At 38.6% G+C, this 24,234-nt stretch overlaps 1 protein-coding gene across 4 annotated transcripts in view; it reads right to left on the reverse strand.

Annotated features, from left to right (window-relative positions):
- The window catches only part of FOCAD (focadhesin), a 96,980-nt gene that overhangs the window by 5,667 nt on the left and 67,079 nt on the right, over positions 1-24,234 (reverse strand). For all 4 annotated transcript variants that reach the window (XM_027722357.2, XM_039388793.1, XM_039388792.1 and 1 more), the window contains exons 25-40: positions 22,930-23,038; positions 22,302-22,418; positions 18,318-18,556; positions 16,803-16,892; positions 13,622-13,769; positions 11,605-11,724; positions 10,578-10,700; positions 9,667-9,744; positions 9,233-9,304; positions 8,964-9,066; positions 7,776-7,856; positions 6,588-6,716; positions 4,290-4,405; positions 2,269-2,529; positions 1,591-1,680; positions 38-215 (exon numbers count right to left, since the gene is read on the reverse strand). In XM_027722357.2, coding sequence (XP_027578158.1) covers positions 38-215; positions 1,591-1,680; positions 2,269-2,529; positions 4,290-4,405; positions 6,588-6,716; positions 7,776-7,856; positions 8,964-9,066; positions 9,233-9,304; positions 9,667-9,744; positions 10,578-10,700; positions 11,605-11,724; positions 13,622-13,769; positions 16,803-16,892; positions 18,318-18,556; positions 22,302-22,418; positions 22,930-23,038 — 2,054 coding nt within the window. The remainder of the gene's footprint in view (positions 1-37; positions 216-1,590; positions 1,681-2,268; positions 2,530-4,289; positions 4,406-6,587; positions 6,717-7,775; positions 7,857-8,963; positions 9,067-9,232; positions 9,305-9,666; positions 9,745-10,577; positions 10,701-11,604; positions 11,725-13,621; positions 13,770-16,802; positions 16,893-18,317; positions 18,557-22,301; positions 22,419-22,929; positions 23,039-24,234) is intronic.

Raw genomic sequence — 24,234 nt, forward strand, 5'->3', positions numbered from 1 at the left:
CATTGTCTTGCTGATTCTTATTTAAGCCCGATCTTACCTGTGTTTTCATGTCTCATAATACGAGCATGATAAAAACTATACAAGAACATCCATAAAATATTTTCTTTCTGGTGATATCCTGCCACAGTATCAATCACAGCATTCAAGTTCACCAGAGACAGTCTGCCTTGGGAAACCAAATACACTTTCACGAATGTGGCCTTCTCTATATTGTTCTGCAAATGCAATTAAAAAACATGTTAAGTTGAAATGGGTGTTTCTTGTGGGAACGGTAAATGCGGCATTCTTTGAATATCTAGCAGGCTCATTTTTCCTGAAGATATATTATTAAACAGAAGACTGTACATATTATTCGAACTTTACAGTGGTCCAAATAATCCAGCAAAGTGTAACTCAGTACAGTTTGTTTTCATGTTGCTTTAAATCTTACATTCCCCTTTAAATTGAAATGAGTCAGCTTGACAGTTCTGGAGATTCAAGTTTTCTTGCAAGATAAATTCAATGCAGTGACAAAAAAGAGGTTTTCTTAAATGGTGTTTTCCAGTGTGGAAATAAGAACTAAAAAATACAAGGAAATGACAGTTCAGCTTCTCTAACTATTTGAATGTTTGATTCTCTAGTGAGTCTGTTAGCAAAAAGAACAGCACAGCTTTAAGTCGTGGATGTTTGTTTATAAAAGCCTGTTCAGAAACCATAAAGTGTTTCCACACAGGTCATTTCCTTAGCATTTCAGCTCTAAGAATTCCACTGCTAATTGATTCCATATTAATCAGGAAACATTCTAAGTGTGAATGCAAATATAGCAAGAGTCAAGAATCAAAGGATGTCCAGTCAATTACTTCACGTTTTTAAGAGAACCATGGATCCACCAGTTCAAGAACAGCTAATCACCAGGATACAATTACACTCCTTTTCAAGTAGGTGGTTATGTTAACCAAAGAGGACCACGGTTTGCAGTTTGCATCATCAATCTGGGATTAAGAAGATCTAACATCATTCCTGTGTGGCTAACAGAAGTAACTTTACAGAATCACAGAATCAATTAAGTTGGAAAACATCTCTGAAATCATTGAGTCCAACCTGTGACCAAACACCACCTTGTCAACTAGACCCTGGCACTAAGTGCCACATCCAGTCTTTCCTTAAACACCTCCAGGGATAGTGACTCCATCACCTCCCTGGACAGCCCATTGCAATACCTATTCACCCTTTCTGTGAAGAAATTCTTCCTAATGTCCAACCTAAATCTCCACTGGCACAGCTTAAGACTCTGTTCTCTTGTTCTATTGCTGGTTGCCTGGGAGAAGAGGCCAACCCCCACCTGACCAACTTATTTAAAATTCTCCCAAGTTCAAAGATCCAAGGTGAAAACAGCAGTATTTCAGTTGAGAAAGTTTTGGATATGGGTTCTTTGCACTTTTGCTGTAGGCACTTTTGCCTGCAGATTAGATCCATAACACTCTTACTTGCATAGCAGATAAGACAATTAATGCTGTTAATGAGCTAAAAGAGTCTGGTGACAACAAAATGATAAAGTATGCTTGTTTTGCGTGATTTGGTGATAAAAGACCAGAATCAAAACATAATTACCTTTGAGATCTGGACAATGCGATCAACCTCTGAATCAGCCATTTCTGAGATACATTTTGCTACATCAATATACATCTCCAGTTCATCTCTCTGCAAACAGAAAAGTAAATGCATATTTAAATGTCTATTTCCAGTATTCTAGTCTCAAGACTCATTTTACTTAATCTATTTTAGAAATTCTGTATTTGCTGGGGAATTCAGTGTACTTTATTATACAAGAATAATGGCAGTTGAATACTTTCAAAGAGCTTGTTTTATTTTTAATGAAAAAGTGCCCTTCCTTGGAGGTATTTTCTACCTCCTGCCTACCTGTAGCTAGATAGCTTCTTTAAATCACCGTGAAAAACTGAATGCTTGTGGAGAAAAAAAAAAATAAAGCCTTCTAATTGTTGTCTGCTTCTGTTTCAATAACATCTATTTCAGCATTAATAGTGTATTTTTCCATTACCAAATCACTTACGAGGGAGAAGCACACATTAAACTGGGTTCACAATGTCATATTCTGAAGTAACCAAAAGTAACTTCAGTTGAAATTATGCTACTATTTTAACTATTATCATTAAAAATTGTACAACTAATTCATTTTTCAAATCTGATGGGTTGGTGCAAAAAGATGGGACTTACCATCACTAAAAATATCTAGCTACAATGTTCATACACCTCATACTTATTCCTTACCTGAACCTCATTTGGAAGAAGCTCATATATTTTCTCCACCGCCTGGCACAGAAAGCTCCAGCAAAACTGGGCAGGGTTGGGAAGTTTCATTGCCTGGATAAGCCCATGTAGAACACACTGGCAAATTTCTGGGGGTTTTGTGCGGTTCTTCACTTCAAATTGTTGTATCAGAAGCACTTCTGTAAAAGACTGCAGTTTGTCTTCCGCAACGTGTTGCATCCACAGGGACAGCGACATGAAAAGGTACTTCTGAGTTTTCATCTGAAAAGGAAAAACTTTAACTCAGTTTCAGATTCTACCTCTTCATTGACTTTGAACTATTGTTATAAAGGATGAAATTATTTAAAAAGTGGCTTAAAAACCACTTAAAAAAGCACTCTTAAAATCACAATACCTCTCACTTTTTCCTCCCACTTTTGATGAGTTCAAACATGTCAACATTCTGTTTTCCTTAAAAATCAAGGAACTTACTTTCAATGAACCCTAAATACCACATCTCTGTATGGATAGAATGATTTTACTACATGGGGCCCACTGCATTCCTACACAAAGCATACAGACACTTTAGACAGCCAAGGACAGAAGTATTGTAGTCACGGCACCATTAATGTTGCCAGCTAGTGAGGAAGAATGAATACCTACTGGTAAGAAATGCAGAGCTTACACACTGGCTAACCTGATTTTGTGACCTCAAATTCCCACTGCAGCTGGCAATGTGGTGCTCAGAAACAAAATCTTTTTTTTTGATACCTTACCAATTATATATCTTATCATTTCCACCAACTGTTTACATATTTAAGACTAATGAATCAAAAAATATAAGACAAAAACACCCCTTGAAGAACTGTAATAGGTCACAGAAATACACAATGAATTTTTTGAGAATTGTCACAAACCTGCTCCTGAACTTGTATAAACTGACAGAACTGTGCAGTCAAGCCTACTGTGGAATTAAGAGAGTTTTACATACTGTACCATGGAGTCCACACTGTACCTCCAGAAGAACAGGAGGATAAGCCCAAATAATGGAGGATAAGCCCAAATCTGATCATACTGTAGGTTAGTCTCTACTAACTACTACTACTGGGTATCTACTGTTGGGAGATCAGGATTGTGTGAACAATTTCTCCTGCATTTTTGTAGGTCTTGCTTGACATAACTTTGGAAGTTGCAAGCTGTGTGGTGTTTATACTTACAGACTGTGTGAAACTATGTGAGTTTATACTTGTTAGTTGTGTGTTTATAGTTATAAGGTATGAGAAAATAGTATGTTTATAGTAGAAAGTTGTGGGAAAGCTGGAGATAAAGAGACACCTGCAGAATCTTGGAAAGTCCCTAAAGGCGGATCGATAGGAGGGACTTTGGGTGGCACGTATGATGTCAGGCCGCATGGACAGAGCTTCAGAACAAATGAACTGAAGGCATGAGACGCGTGCACAGACTGAGTTATCCGATCACCTTGTTGTAAGCACGTACCCGGAAGAAACTAAACTGTATAAAAGTTAACTCATTTAAATAATAAATTGGACATTGCTGATCATATTGATCGTCTGCGTGTGTTCCAGAGCTCCTGCTGTCAATAATCTACAGAATTAAGACAACGCTTTCAAGACATAATGTATTTTACTAGATCAAGAGACAATGCTAGAAGAAGCAGGTAAGCTTCTGCACAGATTAAGTTGGACCTTTTTCTAATACAATCAGCTGGTATAATAAAAGATACTTTTTCTCCCTACATACCATCTCTTCTTATGTCTCCAGGTTGTCAGAGCTACAGCACAAAATGAGAGAGGAAAAAGGTCTTAAGCAGTAATGTAAAACCAGTGTACCAGATCTTAAGTCTGCCTTGAATTTCAAGGCCCCAGAATAACATTTCTCTCATTATAAACACTTGCTAAACAGTATTTCTGAAGAACTGTGAAACCAGTAATCCTTTTCTGGTGAGACATTCTTAATATCATGACTGAGGAATTCTATAGGAAAGAGGTGCTGAACTCCCACAAGTTTTCTGACATACATACACTGAGACTGTAGACAAGAGGAGGTGCCACCCACATGCCCAAAAGCATTGCTGCATTTTTAGATGACTGGGCCTGTGTCACAGCCAGTTGAAGGCAGAGATGTTTTACCTCATCACCTACAACAGAAGAAAACAAACGTAAGTTACAAAGAAATTATTTCCGCCTTAAATTTGTTCTCAAGTCATAAAATAAAAGGGCTATTGTTTTACTAGAGCACTACATTACAACTTATTTTTCTAGAAGTGCTACTTAAGGCTTTTAATGTTAACATGTTAGAAGAATCCTCTTCCCATTCATGCACTTCCAGCAAGAAATCTCAGCATTTGTCCAAGTTAATTTCAATTCACTCAAGAACAAAAATGTGGGAATGCTAAGAAAAGTAAAAAAAAAACCCTCTTCACCAAATAAAGATAAGATTTAATCCACAGAAGGAAAGATGAGTCAATATCCCTTCCTCTCAAATGCAGGAGTAATTACCATTTGTTCACATGTTCCTACTCTTCTAAGTACCCCATGTCCATATAATATGTCACAAACAGAGGTTAATCACCATTACCGCTGTGGGTGGTTGGTTGCAACATTTTCCAGGTTAGCACATGGGAAGACCTTAATTTGCATAGAAACTAGGATGGTTATGGAATCCTTACTTTTTTCTCTTTAAAGTCCTCTTAATGACCGGTACAGTCCTTTTCTTAATAGAGTGACTGGTCATAAAGATGATGAAGAGGTACTTTGAGCAATGGCATGGGTTCAATATAGTTCATGACTGCTACAGCAACATAAGGCAAACAATTTAAGTATTATACTGGCATTTGACCCATTAGACAGAAGATCCATTACTGTTAAACATCAGCATAAAGCTTAAATATTGCTTAAATGCAAATGTTCTTTAAGTAATGAAAGAGACAATCAACACAGTATGACTTTTATAAAGTTCACTAACATTAGTGCATAAACAAAGCAAAAATTTAAGAGTGCAGTGTCAGGTTCTTCTAAATAAAATATCTTATAAAAGAAACTAAATAATTTGCAGAGCTTGGAAAGGGTGAAATTTTAACAAGATAACAACTGAATAATTCTATCTTGAACAGTTTATAAGATTATATATCTTATGACACATAAGATGCATGATTTGCCTAAGACTGTTCACTTCAGAGCACTACTGAATAAGAAAAACATAGTACTACAATCATGTAATATGGTTTCTGCTCAGCAACAACTACAATAAACCCTGGAAGACGGGAAAGCAATCTGTTGTCTTCCATGTTTATATGTGAACAAATCTTCACAGTAGAATCTGTGAAACACTTCGGGTTCACAAAACCAGTCATGAATTCTCAGACATGAGTAACATAGAGTATCCGACAGAACTGAGCATGTAGTCTAATTTTCACAAACATATTCATGATACAGCTGCTGGAGAGAAAAGTGTCTAAGAGTATCACATTTCTAGGTGGACTGTTAGGTCATAATACAATTGTTCTGCATTATACTTTCTAGTACAAAATGAATATGCTCATTAGCACATAGAAAGACCTATTTCTGAATGCATTTATAATCTAGAGAAGGATGTGCAACTTCTACAACACTACTGAAGAAAACTTATGCATAAAAATGTAGACTATGATGCTGTCTGAAGTCTAAAAAGAAAACAAATGTACTGTTTCCTATGGAAATTCCCTCATTTACAAAAGTAAGACTCCTAAGCGAAAAACAGGAATGAAAAAAAATCCCTCATACATTTAACAAGTTTCAGCTATTCATAAGTATTGCAGAGCTCAGTATAGGAAATTCTTTCAATTATTCTAAAGCTGTCAGCCAGTGGAATTTAGTAGAGAGTATATTTCAAACTAGTGATAGCTAGATGAACTACCAAGTAGTTCAAATATGTGAAAAAGTTGCCTGTAGCCTCTGACATGGACACTGGACCAAGCATTTAGCAGATACTGAAAATAGGATACAATTTCATGTTGTTTCATGATGGATTCTTCTTACAGTAAATAATTCAAATGAAATATTCAGACTACTTTCACCAGTGCTTTAGGGAATTTCTAATACTGCTCTAAATTTCTCAGTTCTGATCTTCTTTAGTTTTTTCTTGTGTTAAAGCAGTGTCCACATGGTGATCACAAATACATGCTTGCAAACATTAAAAAGTTGGTCCTGAAAGCATAGTAAACACTTAATAACTGCGCTAACTTCAAGTCCCTAAGTGGACTCTAAAGTTTGTGAATGCTGCATTAGTAAAGAAGTCTTGTGACAAATACAAAAGACTTACGAGAAAACTATTAATCTTACCAAAGTTTAGCCTCATCAAAGGAGAAAGAACTGATGCCCAGTTTACAGGTGGATACTGATGGCTTTCTCCAATTAATGCAATGGGTGCCAATGCTGCTTTCACCAGCTCAGCTGGGACAGCTTCAGGACCTAGAACAGAACATTCAATCAGAGCCTGAATTTTATACACAGACATTTGGCTGAACAACTCAGCCAAAAACTGTGAACACTGCATTGAAGTTCAAGCTGTAACAAAGAACTGAAAAGCATTATGAAATCATTGTTACTTCCTTTTGCATCTGAGAATTAGCTATGTCTTGTTTATAATCAACTGCTGTATTTTTAAAATTAATCTGTCTAAAATGGCTTTTTGTTACTGGTAAACAGAAACTTTCTGGTTACTTGTTCTTGAGTCAATTTATGAGTTAATTACAGATATTCCTCATCTAGTAAGATAGTATTTTTGCATTTGCTATTGGGAGAACAGCAAAGTTTTCTGACGCTGCTCTCCTTCCTCATCTTATTGGTGCAGGCCACGAAAATTGTCAGGTAAGTGCTAACCTTTGCTACATACTGTGTTACTTCCACACAGCAAGTTAATACGGTTCTCCTGGAGGCAAAGCATGGGCAATTTTTAACATCCATTTGGAGCAAAACTTGCTTCTTAGGACAGCAGTGAGTTCACTTAGCTCCACAAAGGAGTAATCCTCCCTGCTTTATCTCCCTTAAGACTTTACTCCAAGACATCTACCTTTATCAGCCTTCCTCATATAAGACCATACTTTCTTCAGGCTCCTTTGTGTTTATCACACATAGTAGTAACCTGTTAGAATACCACTGTTACAGAGAATCTTAACCTAGGATTACCAAAGTAAGGAGCAGCATAAAGTTGGTCTGATGATGGAGTATTCCCAAGGACACAAGCTAATGCTTAAAGTGATTTGACTTTCATTCCCACAGGGAAGATACATCATTTCACCCCCGGAAAAGAAGTCAAAAATTAAATGGAGAAAACTAAAGACCTAGCTACACAATTCCACCTTATCTTTTTGAGTGTTACTCATTTTTGTGTTAAAATATCCCGCATCAGTAACATCCAAATTAGTATTTAGAAAAGTTCTCTTAGCAAATAAAAGCAGGTCATTAGGGTCACCCTTAAGAGTCATAAGAAATTTCCCAGAGGAATACTATAGTTTTATCTTTTCTTACCTTTCTTTCCACTTTCAATGGCAAAGTCAATGGCTGCCCTGATAAAGCTGTTTACAGGTAAGTAGCTAAAATCTGGAGGAACTGTGAAGACAAAGGGACTGTTTATATTCTAAAACATCATCAGCAAAAAATTATAACCTTCTGCTCCCATGTACTTTTAAAGACCAAATTGAGCAATGTTTGAGCTAACTACTTCTGTAGGTGACTGTATTTGGAGCACAAGACTGATAGATGCATTTGCCTTTCCACTTCTAAGGCAAGAACATTTCTGGTGGTGAGAAGTGGTGAGAAGTGCCAGGTCTGAAAAAAAAAAATTCTTTCACCAACTAAAAAGTCAGGGATAAGAACTTCCTTAAAAAAATATTGGGCAATGCAAGTTGAGCTTTGAAAGGGAGAGCTTCAAAATTTTAGTAAATTTAATACAACAGTGACATTCTATACCTATCTAACCTCAGGCATGAGTGTCAAAATTCAGACAATCTTTTTTTCTGAGATGAGGAAGTTTATCTACATTTTCTGTTATTGGTTCCCAACTTAGTTCACACCAAAGTGAACAGGTTCAACTTCATTAGTTTCTGCCTATAGTTTCATCAATGACATAATCCTGCCTGTATTTTACCAATGGATATTGAAACAACACCAGAAGGTAATGATATATTGACTAGGGCACATAACACTAGTTTGTTTACTTCAGCTAACCAGAGAAGATATCTTCTAGAAGACAATTCTAAAAAGTCAGCTTGCTCTTGTTATGGACTAGTTTGGAAGTATGGACTTTTTCATACAGTGGGAAGTGTTAAAACAAAGAATAGATTAATCCATTTTCAAGGCACAGAGTGGATAATGTAGGTGTGGAACACATGCGCCATATTCTGTGTAAAACTTCTTTACAGTTTATCCTATTAAAAAAAATATAGAAGCAATATACAAGTTTGATGAGAACAACTTAGAACCTTACTTTCAATCTGCAGGTAGAAGCAGATGCAGGAGATCCTACTGAGCACACAGATTCCTGCTTCACACTTCAACCTTTAGAGCTGGCACACAGGACCATGAGACCTCCAGTTCAAAGGCTGTCATGTTACTAAATAAGGCTGCCATGTCAAGCCTGTAACGTGTCCCTTGATGTCTTTTTAGCGATGTGCTATTTCTGCATGTTCTTTAAGGAGCAATAATAAAACACCTTACCGGATGCCCTGTTCCGGGTAGAAGACAAACAGGACATGTGAAGGCATCCCAGAAGTCTTGCTGCATTTGTCTGAAGGCCAACTTGTCCTGAGAAACTGATTATCTGTTGAGACAAGAAACCACAAGTTGAACAAATTTCCCTACACTGCCTCATTCAAGCTGGACACAGACATTATGTAGTTTCTTCAAACAAATTTGACTTGTTTGTTCAAGGTGTCACAGTACACTAGTGGATTATCCAAAGCAGGAAAGAGAGACCACCTTCTTACCTGTGTAAGGGCTCTGATGACTTCATTCAGCTTACTTTGAAACTGTGAGGACTGCACGCTCTCAGATTTCAGCTGCCAAAAAAAAAAAAAAAAAAAAGATGTAACAAAACAGAGAACAGGTCCTGAAAAGACAGATTACATTTGCACACATGCCTTTTTGTGACAGAGTGGAAGAGAAAAGGAGAAAGCTCACATGGCTGGAAAGTTTTCCCCAGTGGCACTGCACATGGGCCATATGATGGGAACATGGAACAGACCCAGTTTTACCCACTGCAATTCAATATCTCTTGGCTCATACCCAATACGAATTATTGCAAAAATGTGATGCCCTGGTATATAATCACTCCCGTAAAAATGGAGAAGATGCATTCCATCTTGTCTTCAAGCCAAACTTCTCCATGAGATTAAGGTACCATTTGCTTGCATGTTCTCACCTGTATCATGCCTCCTTCAGAACCCACCAGTGCAACCAGCCCACTGACGGCAGCCAGACGCTCCATTGTTGGAGAACCCTGGAAGAATAATTCAGGACTAGTGAGTCATTGTTATCACACAACACTACTGTAGGAAAAAATACTTGTTTCTTCCAACTTAAAAACCATAACTATTGTACACCTCTCATCCTAACAGCCTTTTCAGGTCAGACTCCAGTATGGTAGATAATATTTATCCGTCTCTTGATGAGTGAAGGCTTTATACAGAGCTTCTCTCTCACTCCCCCAAATCTGAAATCATCGCAGATTGATAAATCACTTTTTTTCCTAGCACAGTCTGTACTCCACAAAATACACCAGTGCAATTCAACTCTAAAACACTGCTTCTTTACTGATACTTACCTTCAGCTGCAATCTTAATGTGTAAGTTTGGAGTTTGATTTCAAACATCTGACTTTTCTAACAAGATAAATTAAAATTATTGTAGCAACTAAGGCAATATAATCACTATTCTTTTAGTCTAATTTTGACAAGCACCACCTAATTTCACAAAACACTTTCATTTAATAATTTAGATTTTATCCTTGGACATCGTTACAAATTAGTAAAAATGTCCAAATTAAGATCTCATTGAGATAAGCATTTCTCATAAACCATCTGAGCAGAAGAGAAACAGGTTTTTTTTCCTTTAGCAAACAGCCCAAAGATGTATTTTTGCTTCCAAATATCAATTAAACAGTATGTTTAGATAGCAGTAACTTTTCCTAGCACCACTCCTGCAGAAGAAAGGAAAATTATGTCCCTACTGTTAATTTTAAATGACACACTGCCCGCCCCCAAACAAACAAGCAAACAAAACCCAACTCAAAGCAACAAGTACAAACCCAGCATATTAATTCAAACTCCTTTACCTCAGCAAGCACAATTTTTATCCAGGCTGGTATCAGTCTGTTACTCAGGTCTTCAGCTTTCCCATGACCACAAGATGACAATCCATGTACTACTGCACCTAAAGCTAAAGCAAAACTGTAGATCTGTAAGATGAAAAGGACACATTAAAAAACAGATCTTACAAAGGATTCTTTTAAACATTTATTATGGAAACCTTACCTAAATACTTATTATTTCCCAATAATTAGAAGCAATGTCATTGTCCAAAACACCGGATTGCTTGCTTATTTCAAGTGTTTTCTCATGTCAAACATCATGAGATTTTCTGAGATTAAATACTGATCTTTGGCATACAGAGTCTTTACTTTAGAGCAAACTTTCTGATATGGCGATAAAAAGCTGTAGCACAGGTTGTTCTGACTTCCTATTTTTCAGATGAACATTCTGAACAGCTGATTAGCGTAATACCAGGCTTTGATTCACAATGTTTGCCTCTTCCTGGCTCCTTTTTTTCCTGGCAAACATTTAACAGAAAAGAACCTGCACTAAGATATGGAGATTATTTTTTGCATTTTTTGGGGGTACCCTAGGACACTAGGGATGAAACATACATCTGGAGGAAGCTGTGGCTAAGGTTATGATGTATTGTCTGGAGGCTAAGGGAAAGCAAAAATTCAGAAGAGCACAGTTGACGTATTTTTCTACCAAGAAAAAGATTTTTAAGAAACATGCTATAAAAGAGACAAAAATTGGCAGGATATAGGGACTAAAGACATGACGAACTCAAAAATACCAACTTCCCTTTTAAATGAAATCAAACACGTAAAACCTGCCTTTATTTCACCATCTGGTAATTGCCTACACCTGTAGGCAACACATCAGTGAATCAAGTGGTAGCCTTGGTAATCGCATCGTATGCACAGCACACTCAACACTTGTTAAGGATGAAAGTAGATCAGTATAATTCCTAGACTTACAGTCTAGGTAAAGCAGAATCCAATATTAAATAGATAAGAGAAAAACAGAACTGAAGCAAAACCCAAGCACCTGCTGGTTATTTTCTGCTAAGGTCCGTAGCTTGTTCATGGCCTCCTCAGCCTCAGCTGCTTCTATGATTCCAACACTGAAAGCAGAGACACAGGAACAGGCCACTGAATATGCAAGCACCTGAAAAAGATTTAATTCTAATAAAATTCACTGTAGCAACATTCACAATGAATAACCTGCCAGCATGATAAGAAGACATAACTTTGTCAATTTATACTTTCCAATGTTTATTCTCTCTGAAAGATTCTTCATTAATGTTAATGTTAAACAAATACAACTAAAGCTTGGTAGTACTTCTGATTTTACAGAGGTCAAACTTCTGACTTCCCACACAAATGTAGGTATTCTCCTCAACACAAGTCGCTGATCATTATTTATGTAAGCATACTCAGCATGCTGTGATCCCATAAGGGCTACAATTAGGTCCACCAGGCCAGAAAATGAGCCCATAGTAGAACTCTCCCTCACACACAGCCCACAACACTAGCCTCCTGTCCTTGCAGAAGGATGCACCAGCAACGCTGTTTTTCTTTTTTTCTGTCTTGGTTATGGAGAATAAGGAAACAAACACTGAACTCTCAACAAGGTAACAAGGCAAGTGTGCCAACTGCTTAACCTGCTCTGTACCAAAGTTAAGCAGCAGAAGAACACATGACTATAGGGAAAGTAGAGAGCACCTACCTACTGTGCAGGATGGACAACAATTTGGCTTGGAGCAGTAATGCTCAGATTGCACCTCTTGCTACAGCAGGCCAAAATTACCTCTCAAGTACAGGATTATATCCCAGCCATTTACAGCTCTGGAAGAGCCTCTTGTGCCTCTCATTCATCCTAGGATGCTGGCCAAACTTTATTCATGTAATTTTCTGTACAATTCCTTACAGAGATTTTATGTGGAAAGGGTAGGTTTTGCTTCTCATCCCAAACTATCTCATGATGTTAAACAGCTGCTACCTTTAATCTCAGAAGTTGCTGTACTGAAATCAGTTTAAACTCAGTAATGCACTTGAAGATCTCTGGTGACAGATATATTATTTCATAGCTGTAAGACATTTTAATGCATGAAACATAAACTGCAAATGGCTAATCCCCAACACAGACTTACTGCCGCAAAAATTAAACTCCATCAAAGAAGACCTTTAATAAAGGGCTTTCAGAACAATACTAAGAGCAGGAAGAGAATAATACTATCAGTCCCTATTAACTCCCTTAGGAAAAACAGAGGATTATGCAACTCAACTGTTCAGCTGCTGAGGGCTTACATACATCACGTACAGAGAGGGTTGCTTTTTGGGTGCAAAACACCTGCTTGTTCTGACTGTTTTCTGTTGCAAACTCTTCAATTTCACCAGCTTTCATTATCAAGTTTTACCTCAACAGTGTTATAGGCTAAGTGCACAGGCTGTATCAAGACTTACAGGACATATCCTGGGGGAAAAAAACCCTGAAATGCATGCTCAAATTTAGCAGAACTCGGTTTAAGTCTTTAAAACACACTTACAAAGACAATAGCAAATAGGGCCATAGCAGCATGCACAGGTACAAGATTCACATTAGCTAGTGACAGCAGCTTTCAAAGGATACAGAGGGCATATTGAAGAAGGAAGTATTAGCATTAAGGTTCTCTCTCAGAGTAACATGCTGTCTGCTTTCTAGTAGATCAGATGAGCAGTAAACAATTGTACATATCCATATGTACAATGTGGACCCATATCCACAGTTATTCAGGACCCAACTTTCAACAATTTAATTTAGGGTTAAGGAATTAATGAAGCCCTTCAAAGGGCTGTTATCTTTTCAGGCAGATTCTTAATGTCTGTGTAGAATTACAGGTTATTTTATTATTACTATTATTGTTTTTTCAGCAGATATAAACCCACATATTGTGAAAGAAAAAACACAAATCAAGCACTTCAGTACTACAGACAGAAAAAGCTTCAGTAAAAAGACTATAGTTATTAAAGGGAGGCAACAAAGTAAAAGGAAGATTTAAAATTTGTGTTGAAAGAGTTCATACCTCCTGGACCCATCTGCTTTGGTCCTCACTGCTGTCCAGGTATTTGCAGAGTTTTCGCAATGAAGCGGAAACATGCACTCGCGATTCTGTTTGGCTACTGTGGCTCATGAACGAAAGAACAAGTCCTACTCCTAAAATACATCCAGTGCTTTAAGAGAAAACAAAAGAAAAACCAATTAAGTACATTTTGGCTGCTCTGAACTCTCTTTAAACCCCAACATAGGTTGCTAGGTAAGAAGACTTCTAGCCCTATGTGTATAATTACTTACCATAGTCGATTTTACAAATGATTTTTATTTCACACACGTTTTTTGGGAGACACAGGATGAAAGAAGAACATAAGAAGAAAATGTATATTTAAATAACAAATCCTACACATACAGCCCATTATTCCTTCTGCCTCTTAAGAACCAATAACTCCAACAACAACTACATCAGCTAGTATGAAGGAAGTACGGATCCAAACTTTTAAGCGTGATTTATCCTGATCGTATAAAGTCTGAATATCCCCGTTAAACATACTAATTGCAGATTCACTGGCTATATTAGAATCTGGTGCTGTCAGACCCCTGCAACAGGTTGTTTCATATGCATATGCAACAGTGGATCAGCTTCATCAGGGCAGGCATAACTAGCACGACTAACTGATGCTCTGGATATTTAAAATTGCAACAAGAACACAGCTTCAAAGCATATAATTTAACAGGGCATCTGGCACAAACAGCTTCATAGTCTCTGCCTCTTTATCATATTTGACCAGAAATTCCATTCTGGAACAGAGAACTCTTATTAAATTCTGTACCTGTGCACCCATAGCAAGTTCCAAGTCATCAGTTTTGTCAGAACACTCTCAAACAGTTCTGGCTGCCATCACGAATACTCTGACAGTGATCTCTCACTGGCACGCATCCACAATAGCTCAAAGAAACAACTCTTATCTGAAGATAATTTTTTCCCCCTCACACATCTCCCTGACAATGCATGTAGTGGGCAGTGAGCAGTCAAATGAACGTGGCTAGGATCTTAGGCATTCTTCCAAGCTTCTCCTATCCAACTTAAAAATGGAAAGAGTTACTGCTTTTACTCAGCTAGGTGAAAAAGAAACTTCTGAGAATAACTTCAGTCATATTTATAAGCTAATGTTTTACAGTAACTGTGGATGAAGATGACTGAGCATGGCTAGAAGACCTGGAGTGGTGTCTTGGCAGTGGTATCTTTTTCCAGCAAAGAAAATCAAATAAACCTTTTTAAGCAACTTGTGTATCTGAATTCATGAACAGCCAACAAAAATAAGGATGTGGCTTATACACAAGAGTTCTATACCCAAGTTTACACTACTGCTTGTTGAGAAAACTACACAGAAGATGGAATTACTCATTAGAGCTACATAATTTTATATTACTGACTCTATTAATAGAGACTCAAAACATAGTGGGGACTAAAGCAAGACTAAAACTTTGCTCCCCTTTTTAAAACTAACAATTTTTTTAAACTAACAATTACTTTCACTTGGCCACCTTGTTTGTGAACTACATAAAATGAGTATTTAAGTGCATTTTATTCACATGATACCTCAGATTTACCAGCACATTCTGAGTGTTATACTGCCAGAGCACCAGGGTGCTGGGAGCCCTGCCTCCCACTGGGGGCAATCTGAGTCCAGCCAGCACCGACTCCCACACCTGTGCTGCTTGACAAACCTAAGCTCAAAACAGACAGCCTGTTTTTAGAGAAAAAGAGAATCACCAGTTTAGAAGGGGTGAAACACTGATGAGAAGGTCAGTGTAATGCTCACGTCTCACAGCTGGCCACGCCCGTGTCACACTGGATGAAAAGGCTGGAAAGGACCTTCCTTTGGAATAGCAGTTTACAAGTGCGGAAATGCAAAATTTGGACGAGTCCACAATGTTTACAGCTTTACACTACTTGTTTGCTTACAGAGAATGCTCATACTAGACACCAACTTACTCTTAACCTTTAAAAACCACAGGCATAAAAAACTACCCCACCCTTCAATCTTCCCTCTCTTGCTTGCCATTGTTTCATATTCTTCTGGCATCTCTCACCATCGGAGAAGTCTGGCTTGGCTTTTCCATGAGGCCTTGATCTCCAGCTAATAGGCTGCACAAACTAGCAGCAATAGGTATAACAAAGGGGCATAGCTGGTACATCCCCTGTGCACTGTGTGTCTCACTCTGTGCCACTCAACAGACAACACAAATCCTCACTTAAGCTATATAGGTTCACAGCCCAATGGTGCACAGCTGTGACACCTCACAGCTTTTCAGAAAGTCCCCTGGAGAAGGGAGAGCAAAGGCAAAAGGGAATTATTGCTGTTTCCTGTGAATAGGGAAGTAATGCTCAAAATCAAAGAAAACCTTATGCACCCACACTGAGGCGCTCAAGATACTGCAGTTCTTCCCTGATTTGAAAGGGAAATGACTACTGTGGAAGAAACACATGACCATGTTATGTTAGATGTCTAATGACAACTGACAGATGTGCTTTTTTCCAGGTTTGTCAATCCTAGTAATCGTGCAATGCCTTTCAATAATTTCTTGCCCTGTTGGTGGACCACTGCTCTCCTTGGGACATCTGAGGCATAGCTTCAGTTGGTTTAATCAAATATATTTGTTTCATTCAGTATTCAACATGCCATCCACAGCTGTTAAATTAATGACATGGCTCTCCCAGATAAATTTGCTAAATGAGGTAGCTGCTCCTGTAGCTCACACTGTATTGTACACATATATGTGTCGCTTGAGGGGCACCTAGCAGTTATCTCAAGCAATGACAGAAAAGAATTGAGGATATGTTTCTGGGCTCTTACATGGTGGGAGGCCAAAAGGCAGTGGGCCCAAGCTGAAACATCAGATGTTCACATGGAGATAAGGGCAGTCCAAAAGCAGAGCCAGGGTCCAGAGACATGTTCTCCAACCTTGGGGGTTTCACGCTCTGACTGTAAAGCTTTGGGCAATGTAGCCCAAGTCCATGACTGAGTCAAGTGGACTTCCAAAGGTCCTTTCCAGACTGTATGAGTTGGTGATTCTGTAGAAGTATTGAAAACAGGCTGTCTCCTTATCCTATCTTTATACTCTTCTGTGTAGAATTAAGGAATAAAAGCATGAGTTAAAAAGGTGGAGCTCAAAATAAGGTTTCATAAATAATAAAGGAAACTCACGTGTACTCCAGATTGGTGTCAAAGCAGCAGTCCTCCAGCATATCCAGGGACTTCATCAGAACCAAGTTCATCTGTTGACCAGGTATATCACTACAAAACCAAACCAAAAGAGAAACAACAACAACAAAAAAAATCCAATGAGAGGAAGACTCTGATAAAACATGATCTCAGCTAGACCTGTAACTATTTATAAGCTGAAAACTCATGACATTTTAAACTATTAGTTCTGTAAATCTCCCTCCATCTCATTGCCTAACCTATTGATAAGAAAATGAAGCATTTACATCTCACTCCAAAGATGTCATAGGGACTCCTTTCTTCTAAAATATGTACACAGTTTTATTAATGAACAGACATTCTTAATGGAACCTATGACCTGATATTATCTATAGCGACATCCCTACGAGTTTTGCTGTTGTTGCAAGTCAATGCTTTGAAGAATGTTCGAGATTAGGCTTTCAAAATATACAGGATAGTGGAAGAGTAAAAACAGTCCATAAGAAATGGTTAGATAAATGTATTCACCTCAACATCCCTCACCAAACAAACCCAACCCCTCAAAATAAAGATCCGCATACTCCAAAATACCATGCTGATCTACCTTTATTCTCTTTAAGAGCTTTTTAACGCTTGTGTGTAGCTCAGCTGTCACCACTGATTAATCATCCAGAGATAGTCCATTCCCAAACTATGTGGCCGAGTCAGTGGCAGCAAGGCATCTAGACACTAAAGCATGAAGAGTATAACTGAGCAATGCTGCACAGTATTTTAAAAGCAGATGCCTTGGAAACATGAGCTTCACCAAGTAAATTAACAACTACCAGTCAAATCCGTTCAATACCTGTGCTTGTGCGCCAATTAAACATTTGTTATGGGTATATACGAAGACAGGATCCCCAGAAATCAAGAAACTGGAGGAGTATAAAGCTGAACTCACTTTCTTAATTTCTTTGGAATCATCAGAAATTTTCAACTGAGGCCAACTCTTCTGAAAACGAGGCATTTTCTACCAAGTGCAAAACATCTCTTTGCTGCCTACATAGCTGTAGCAGCACGTTTTGAAGACAGTCCATTACGCTACTTCTGTTGTAGCTCCACCCTCATATGTGTAATTCACACAATGTAAATGGATACTATCCAGTGTCCAGAGCACTACTTAGAAAGAAACCAATGAGAACTATGAATTATTTTACAATTAAATCTTCTAGGGCAGCTAGTCCCATTTAAAAGCATATGTGTGGCTCTTCTAAGTGATTGTTTTGAACATTTATCTTAGGATATTATGAAAATCAATCATTCATCCTGAAAGAATGAAAAAATACTCAGACAGCTCTGGCAAGGGGTGGGGCAAGGGGTGAGGACTGATAATAACAAGCATTTTTTAAGAAATATTGCAAAGCCCCTTAAGAATCATTTGCCTATGACTTATAAATACTTTAATTCCTCAGAACTTCAGGCCACATGCAGAAAAAAAGAAGTTATTTGCACAACTACATTACACACCATAATCCTTACCTGACTTTTTCATCATACAAACGTGAGATAAACATCCCCAAACCAAGACCCATGTGGATTTGAACAGCTTGAGACTCATCAGCATTTGGTTTCCCAGGTAACCTGTCAGTCAACATATTCAGGATCTCCTCAACCTTCTCCTTGCATGATATGATAAAAACTGGCACCAGGAGAGACAAAGCTGTGGCTGCACAGGAACGAGCTATAATACTAGCAGTATTTTCACCTGAATAGGATTTCTAGAAAAAAAAAAAAAAAAAGGATTTTCTTTCCCCTTCCCTCTTGAAGGAAGGAAATAAAATTCCTTTCCAGGTAGTAACACTCAGCACCTCAGGAATTTAAAATAAATACCTATAGAGCAAAAAAGCAACACAAATGTATTCAATCTTGCAATAAATAGTATTTCATGAAACTGCCTATTGTAACTTTTCCATTTGGTTTACCTTCTAAGCGGCACAAAACTAGGGCAATTCAGAATATAATTTCTAAGTATAAATAAGATTGTTAAGTATGAAATGAATCAAATGATAAGACAGTATGCAACTAGAATTTAACAGCTAAATGCATTGGTCTACATTAGTTTTCATCCACCTTGTAAAAATATCCAGCAAAATGATCAGAAGAGCAAACAAAAACCAGCCATTATGTGTTATTTAAATATAACACACATAGAATTTAGCAAGTTGGAAAAAGTATTACCTTAAATGCATCACACCTAGAATGACAAAATATCACAAGACCTTGGAACTCCTCAAGAGCGATGCATCCTAATGCAAGAATTCACACAAAGGGGGCAAGAGACCTACATGCATGCAGGAAGCAGGGTCAAGCCACTTGGAATGAATATAGAGAGGTTGTCAGAATAACTAGAAATGAGAAAAGGAATGCCAAGGCCCATCTGGAAATAAATCTGGCTGAGGATGTCAAGGACAACAAGAAGGGCTTCTCCAAATTCATCAATAATAAGAGGAAAACTAAGGGTAATGTGGGCCTGTTGCTAAATGGAGCGGGGACCCTGGTAACACAGGATGCAGATACAGCATAATTACTGAATGCCTTCTTTGCATCAGTCTTCACTGACAAGACCAGTCCTCAGGAATCTCTGACCCAGGATACCAGGGTAAAGGAATGTTGGAAGGAAGACCAATTTCCCTTGGTCAAGGAGGATTGGGTTAGAAAACACCTAGGCAATCATGACATCCACAAGTGCATGGGCCCTGATGGGATGCATCCATGAGTGCTGAGAGAGCTAATGGACACCAGAGTTGGGCTGCTCATGGTCTTCTTTGAAAGGTCATGATGATCAGGAGAGGTTCTGGAAGGACTGGAAGAAAGCAAATGTCGCCCTGGTCTTCAAAAAGGCAAGAAGAATGACCCAGGAAACTAACAGCCAGTCAGCCTCACCTCAATCCCTGGAATGGTGATGGAGAGCCTCATTCTGGAGGCCCTCCCTATTTACATGGATGGCAAGAAGGTGATCAGAAGCAGTCAGCATGGATTCACTAAACGGAAATCATGCTTGACCAAAGTGGTTGCCTTCTATGATTGGACAATTACCTGGATACATGAGGAAGAGCAGTGGATACTGTCTACCTTGACTTTAAGTAAGGCCTTCAACACTGTCTCTCACAACATCCTCATAGGCAAACTCAGGAAGTGTGGAATGGATGAGTGGACAGTGAGGTGGATTGGGAACTGGCTGAATGGCAGATCTCAGAGGACTGTAATCAGTGGCAGAGGGTCTAGATGGAGGCCTATCACTAGTGGTGTCCCCCAACGGTCAATAATGGGCCCGGTATTGTTTAACTTCTCCATCAGTGACTTAGATGAAGGGGCAGATGCCTCCTCAGCAAGTTCAATGATGACACAAAGCTGGGGGGAGAGGCCGATAGCCCAGAGGGCTGTGCAGCCCTTCAGAAGGACCTCAACAAGTTGGAAGGATGGGCAGAGACTTGTTTGAAATTCAACAAAGGCAAATGCAGAGTCCTGAACAGAATAACCCAGGTACCAGTTCCAGGCTGGGGCCCGACCTGCTGGGGAGCAGCTCTGCGGAGAAGAACCTGAGGATCCTGGTGGACAACAAGCTGTTCATGAGCTAGCAGTGCTCTTGTGACCAAGAAGGCCAGTGCAATCCTGGGATGCATCAGGAAAAGCATTGCTAGCAGGTCAAAGGAGGTGATCCTGCCCCTCTACTCAGCCCTGAGTGAGGCCACATCTGGAGTGCTGTGTCCAGTTCTTGGCTCCTCAGAATAAGAGAGACATGGAGCTCCTGAAGTAGATCCAGCACAGGGTGACAAAGATGATTAAAGGACTGTTATGCGGAAAGGCTGAGGGAGCTGAGCCTGTTCAGACTTGAGAAGAGCTGACTGAGAGGGCACCTCATCAGTGTCTACCAGTATCTGAAGGGAGCGTTTCAGGAGGGTGAATCCAGGATCTTCTCAGTGGTACCAAGCAACAGGACAAGAGGCAACAAGCAGAAGCTGATGCACAGGAAGATCCACCTGAACACGCCAAGGAACTTCTTTACTGTGTGGATGACTTTGCACTGGCAAAGAGACTGGTCACAGAGGTTGTGGAGTCTTCTCACTGGAGATATTCAAGAACCACCTGGATGTAACCCCATGCCACATGTTCTAGGGTAACCCTGCTTGAGCAGGGAGGTTGGACCAGATGACCCACTGTGGTCCTTTCCAACCTTATCCATTCTGTGATTCTGTGATAACCAGCAGAGTTGCTTTCTAAAAGAAAGATCCCTTTTCTTTCCATTCTGAAAGGTAAAGTCCACACAACTGCCTCTACTTATAAAGTAATGGACTGATTGTAAGTGATAGCCTAATGTATATTTATCATCTTCCACATGCAACTCTGAAAAGAAAAATATCCCATCAGGATGCAAGGCGGTCCACAAGACAGTGATTTCTATTGTGTGCCTTATGTTTGTAAAATTCTAAGATTTATTTTTTTAAAAGGATGGATTTTAGAAATGAAACATAACATTTTTCCATCTCAAAATCCCATTTTAAACAGCATAATTTTCAAAGGCATGAATCATAAAACAATTTGTCAAGAATTGCTCATGCTAACCAAGTGCTGAATCTTCTTATGCCCAAACAAGCTAGCAGTCATTTATTTGGTGATCTCTGCCCCCTTTCAGTGATGACAGAGGGTCACATGCCAGAGCTAACTCAGTTCCATCAGTAATTTTCACCTTTTGATAATAAAATCTCACTACCGGACTGAACGTAGTTCATGAATGCAATTACTGAAGTTCTGGTTAAAAATCATCATGATACACTAGCAGGCTGTTACTTGGCCTTGCAGAACCCAAGTTCTCCTCTGCATCTATGACACAAAGAATTTCCAACTTGGTCATTTGACCACAGATAGTAAAGGGTTAGCAATACCTGTTCTTTAAGGTCTATACTGAGCTTTCAGTCCATCTCTAGGTCCTACTTGAGAACTGCCTAACACTTAAATGGCATGAGAATTTCAGGCTGGTTATTACACTGCAAGCACATATGATACAACTTCTACTGGCCCTAAGGGGTTCAAAAGATATTGTAAAATAAGAATCACCTGCTCCATAACTATTAGATTTTCAGAAAGTATGCATTTCAGAGTCCTCAGAAATGGCGTGAGAATCCCTCAGGAGTTTGACAGCGGAGTCTAAGGAGAGACTGTTCATGTTTGAAGGTTTTGCTTTGCATAAACAAGCCAAAAATCCTAGGTTATATATAAGGGGTTTTTTGGTTTTAAAATTTCCTTTATTCATTACATGTGGTTTTTACCATTTTGATAATAAAGACAAAAATTTAAGGCAACCACAAATAAAAGCATTGAAAGAAAAAGAACAAGAGCAAGAAAAATTTTGATTTTCCTGTATTATAACTACTACAGCTCAAAGAGAAGCATGAAACTTCATGATAAGAACTCCAGGTATGAAATACAGATATACTGCCTTGTCTCTAATACCACAGCATGTACCTGGTAGAACCATGGGAAGACTTGACCTTTAGGCTGGTAGCGACTATTCACAATACTCAAGAGGGTCTCTGTGACCATAGAAATCCAGTGTTTCATGGGAATAAAATCCGGTTCAGTCTGCAAAAATCAAGCGCAAATATTCATCATTCTTCTTTTCTTAAATCAAGTTCTACATAAAAAGAAGCTCAGCTGCTGATGTTCCACTTGTACTTCTTTGTGAATGAGGCTATTTTGTCATTTCTATGTACTGTAAGTAGCATGATATATTCTTATCAATGCTGACTCTCCAGACACTACTTTTGATTAAGTATCATTCAGTGAAACCAAAAATTATGAGAAAAGAGGTTGGTTCAGTTTTCAGTGTCCATAGAATGACCTCTATCTCATTTGTCAAAACCAACAAATAAATGAGTTAGTCATTATGCGTCTTGTGATAAGGCACATTCACACTCTGGTCTGCTTTTGTATAGATCACACAGCAGCTACCAGATGGCATTCACTGAGCAGGGTGAAATTTGAACTTGAAAAGGTGAAGTACTTCACACCCACTTTCCAGCCCCCCAAACACCTGGTCTTATTATTTCATTATGTCCTACTAATATAGGGACTCTCTCACAGATTGACTCACCTCAGGCACCCCTTCAGTGTCCGAGGAAAGGCTGCTTTCATATTTAGCTACAGCGACTGCAAGACTAGTTAAGGCAAAAATAGAGTTTCCTTTCACCACTGGACTGTCTCTGGAGAGAAAGAGGCAAATAGTTAAGAAATACAATAGAGATGCTAGTAGAAACACACATCTCAGAGCAGAAAAGTTATGCTACAGGTGGTCCAGGAGGCCTTTGAACCTAGAAACTTTATTGAGCTGTCTTCTAGCTCAGCAAAAATCTATTGCATTTAGTCTTCAGGAATTCAAGAAGAATGGGGGAGAGAAGTGTTTCAGTCTTTTTTTTTTCTTGTCTGTCTTTTATATAAAGCCAAGCACACACAAAGTTGTAAAAAACCAGAAGCTTCCTTCCACTATAATGAGGACTGCTATCCTGCAGAGCAAGTAGCACTCACAGAAATGCACCAGTTGTCTTAGCTAGTACCATCTCTACAGAGGGCACACCAAAAATCTTTTCTAATGGAGAATGCTAGAGGGGCAGGTGTCACTTCACTGCAACAGCATCAGGAGATTTAGCAGAGCAGCGATCCTTGAAATATCAGCTTTAAAGAAAAAAAAGTTTTGATTTATCTCCCTGTGTTACAAAAACATTAATATCATAGTAAATGATAGGTTTCAAAGAGTACTATCTTCTACAACAGTGCAAACTTTTAAGGAGCTCAAGAAAGAAAATCCGTCAACAAGAGAGAATATAACTGTGTTCAGTTTCATAAAAAGATATAGGTTGATATCCCAGTCATTCCCAGCAAAACATACTGCAATATAATCCTGTCTTATTTGACAAAAGCAGCTGAACAATACAACTGTACTAGACCACTTACAGACCAGTACATCTTTTCATCAGTCTTCCGTTTCTAAAAACTTCAACTGCTGCTGTAAAAATACACCTATACTGCAATTTTGGGCATGTGTTCCAGATTTAAAAATCTCATTATCACAAAAAAATATTTTCTGGATTTCTAATTTTTAAAATAAGACACATGAGTCTTGGTGGAACGTTGTTGTTTGGAACACTGAAACTACTTCCTTTCAGGTAAGAGATACCTACAGACAATTTCAGCTAGGTACTTTAGTATTTTCAAGTCTTTCAGGATCTCTCACCTTAAATAATCTCCTAATTTATGTATGGAACCTTTGTTCATTTTTATCATCAGCTCCTAAAAGGCTACATTTCATGATGTACCTCAAACAGAGAGAAACTTCTAAATCTACAAACTCATGAAAACTGGATGCTTTAAATTTCATGAAGTTAAAAATCATCATCTTAAC

This window comes from Pipra filicauda, unplaced genomic scaffold, assembly GCF_003945595.2.
Source record: "Pipra filicauda isolate LSUMZ 115617 unplaced genomic scaffold, ASM394559v2 scaffold68_size4259465_pilon, whole genome shotgun sequence".
Classification (NCBI taxonomy): Eukaryota; Metazoa; Chordata; class Aves; order Passeriformes; family Pipridae; genus Pipra; species Pipra filicauda.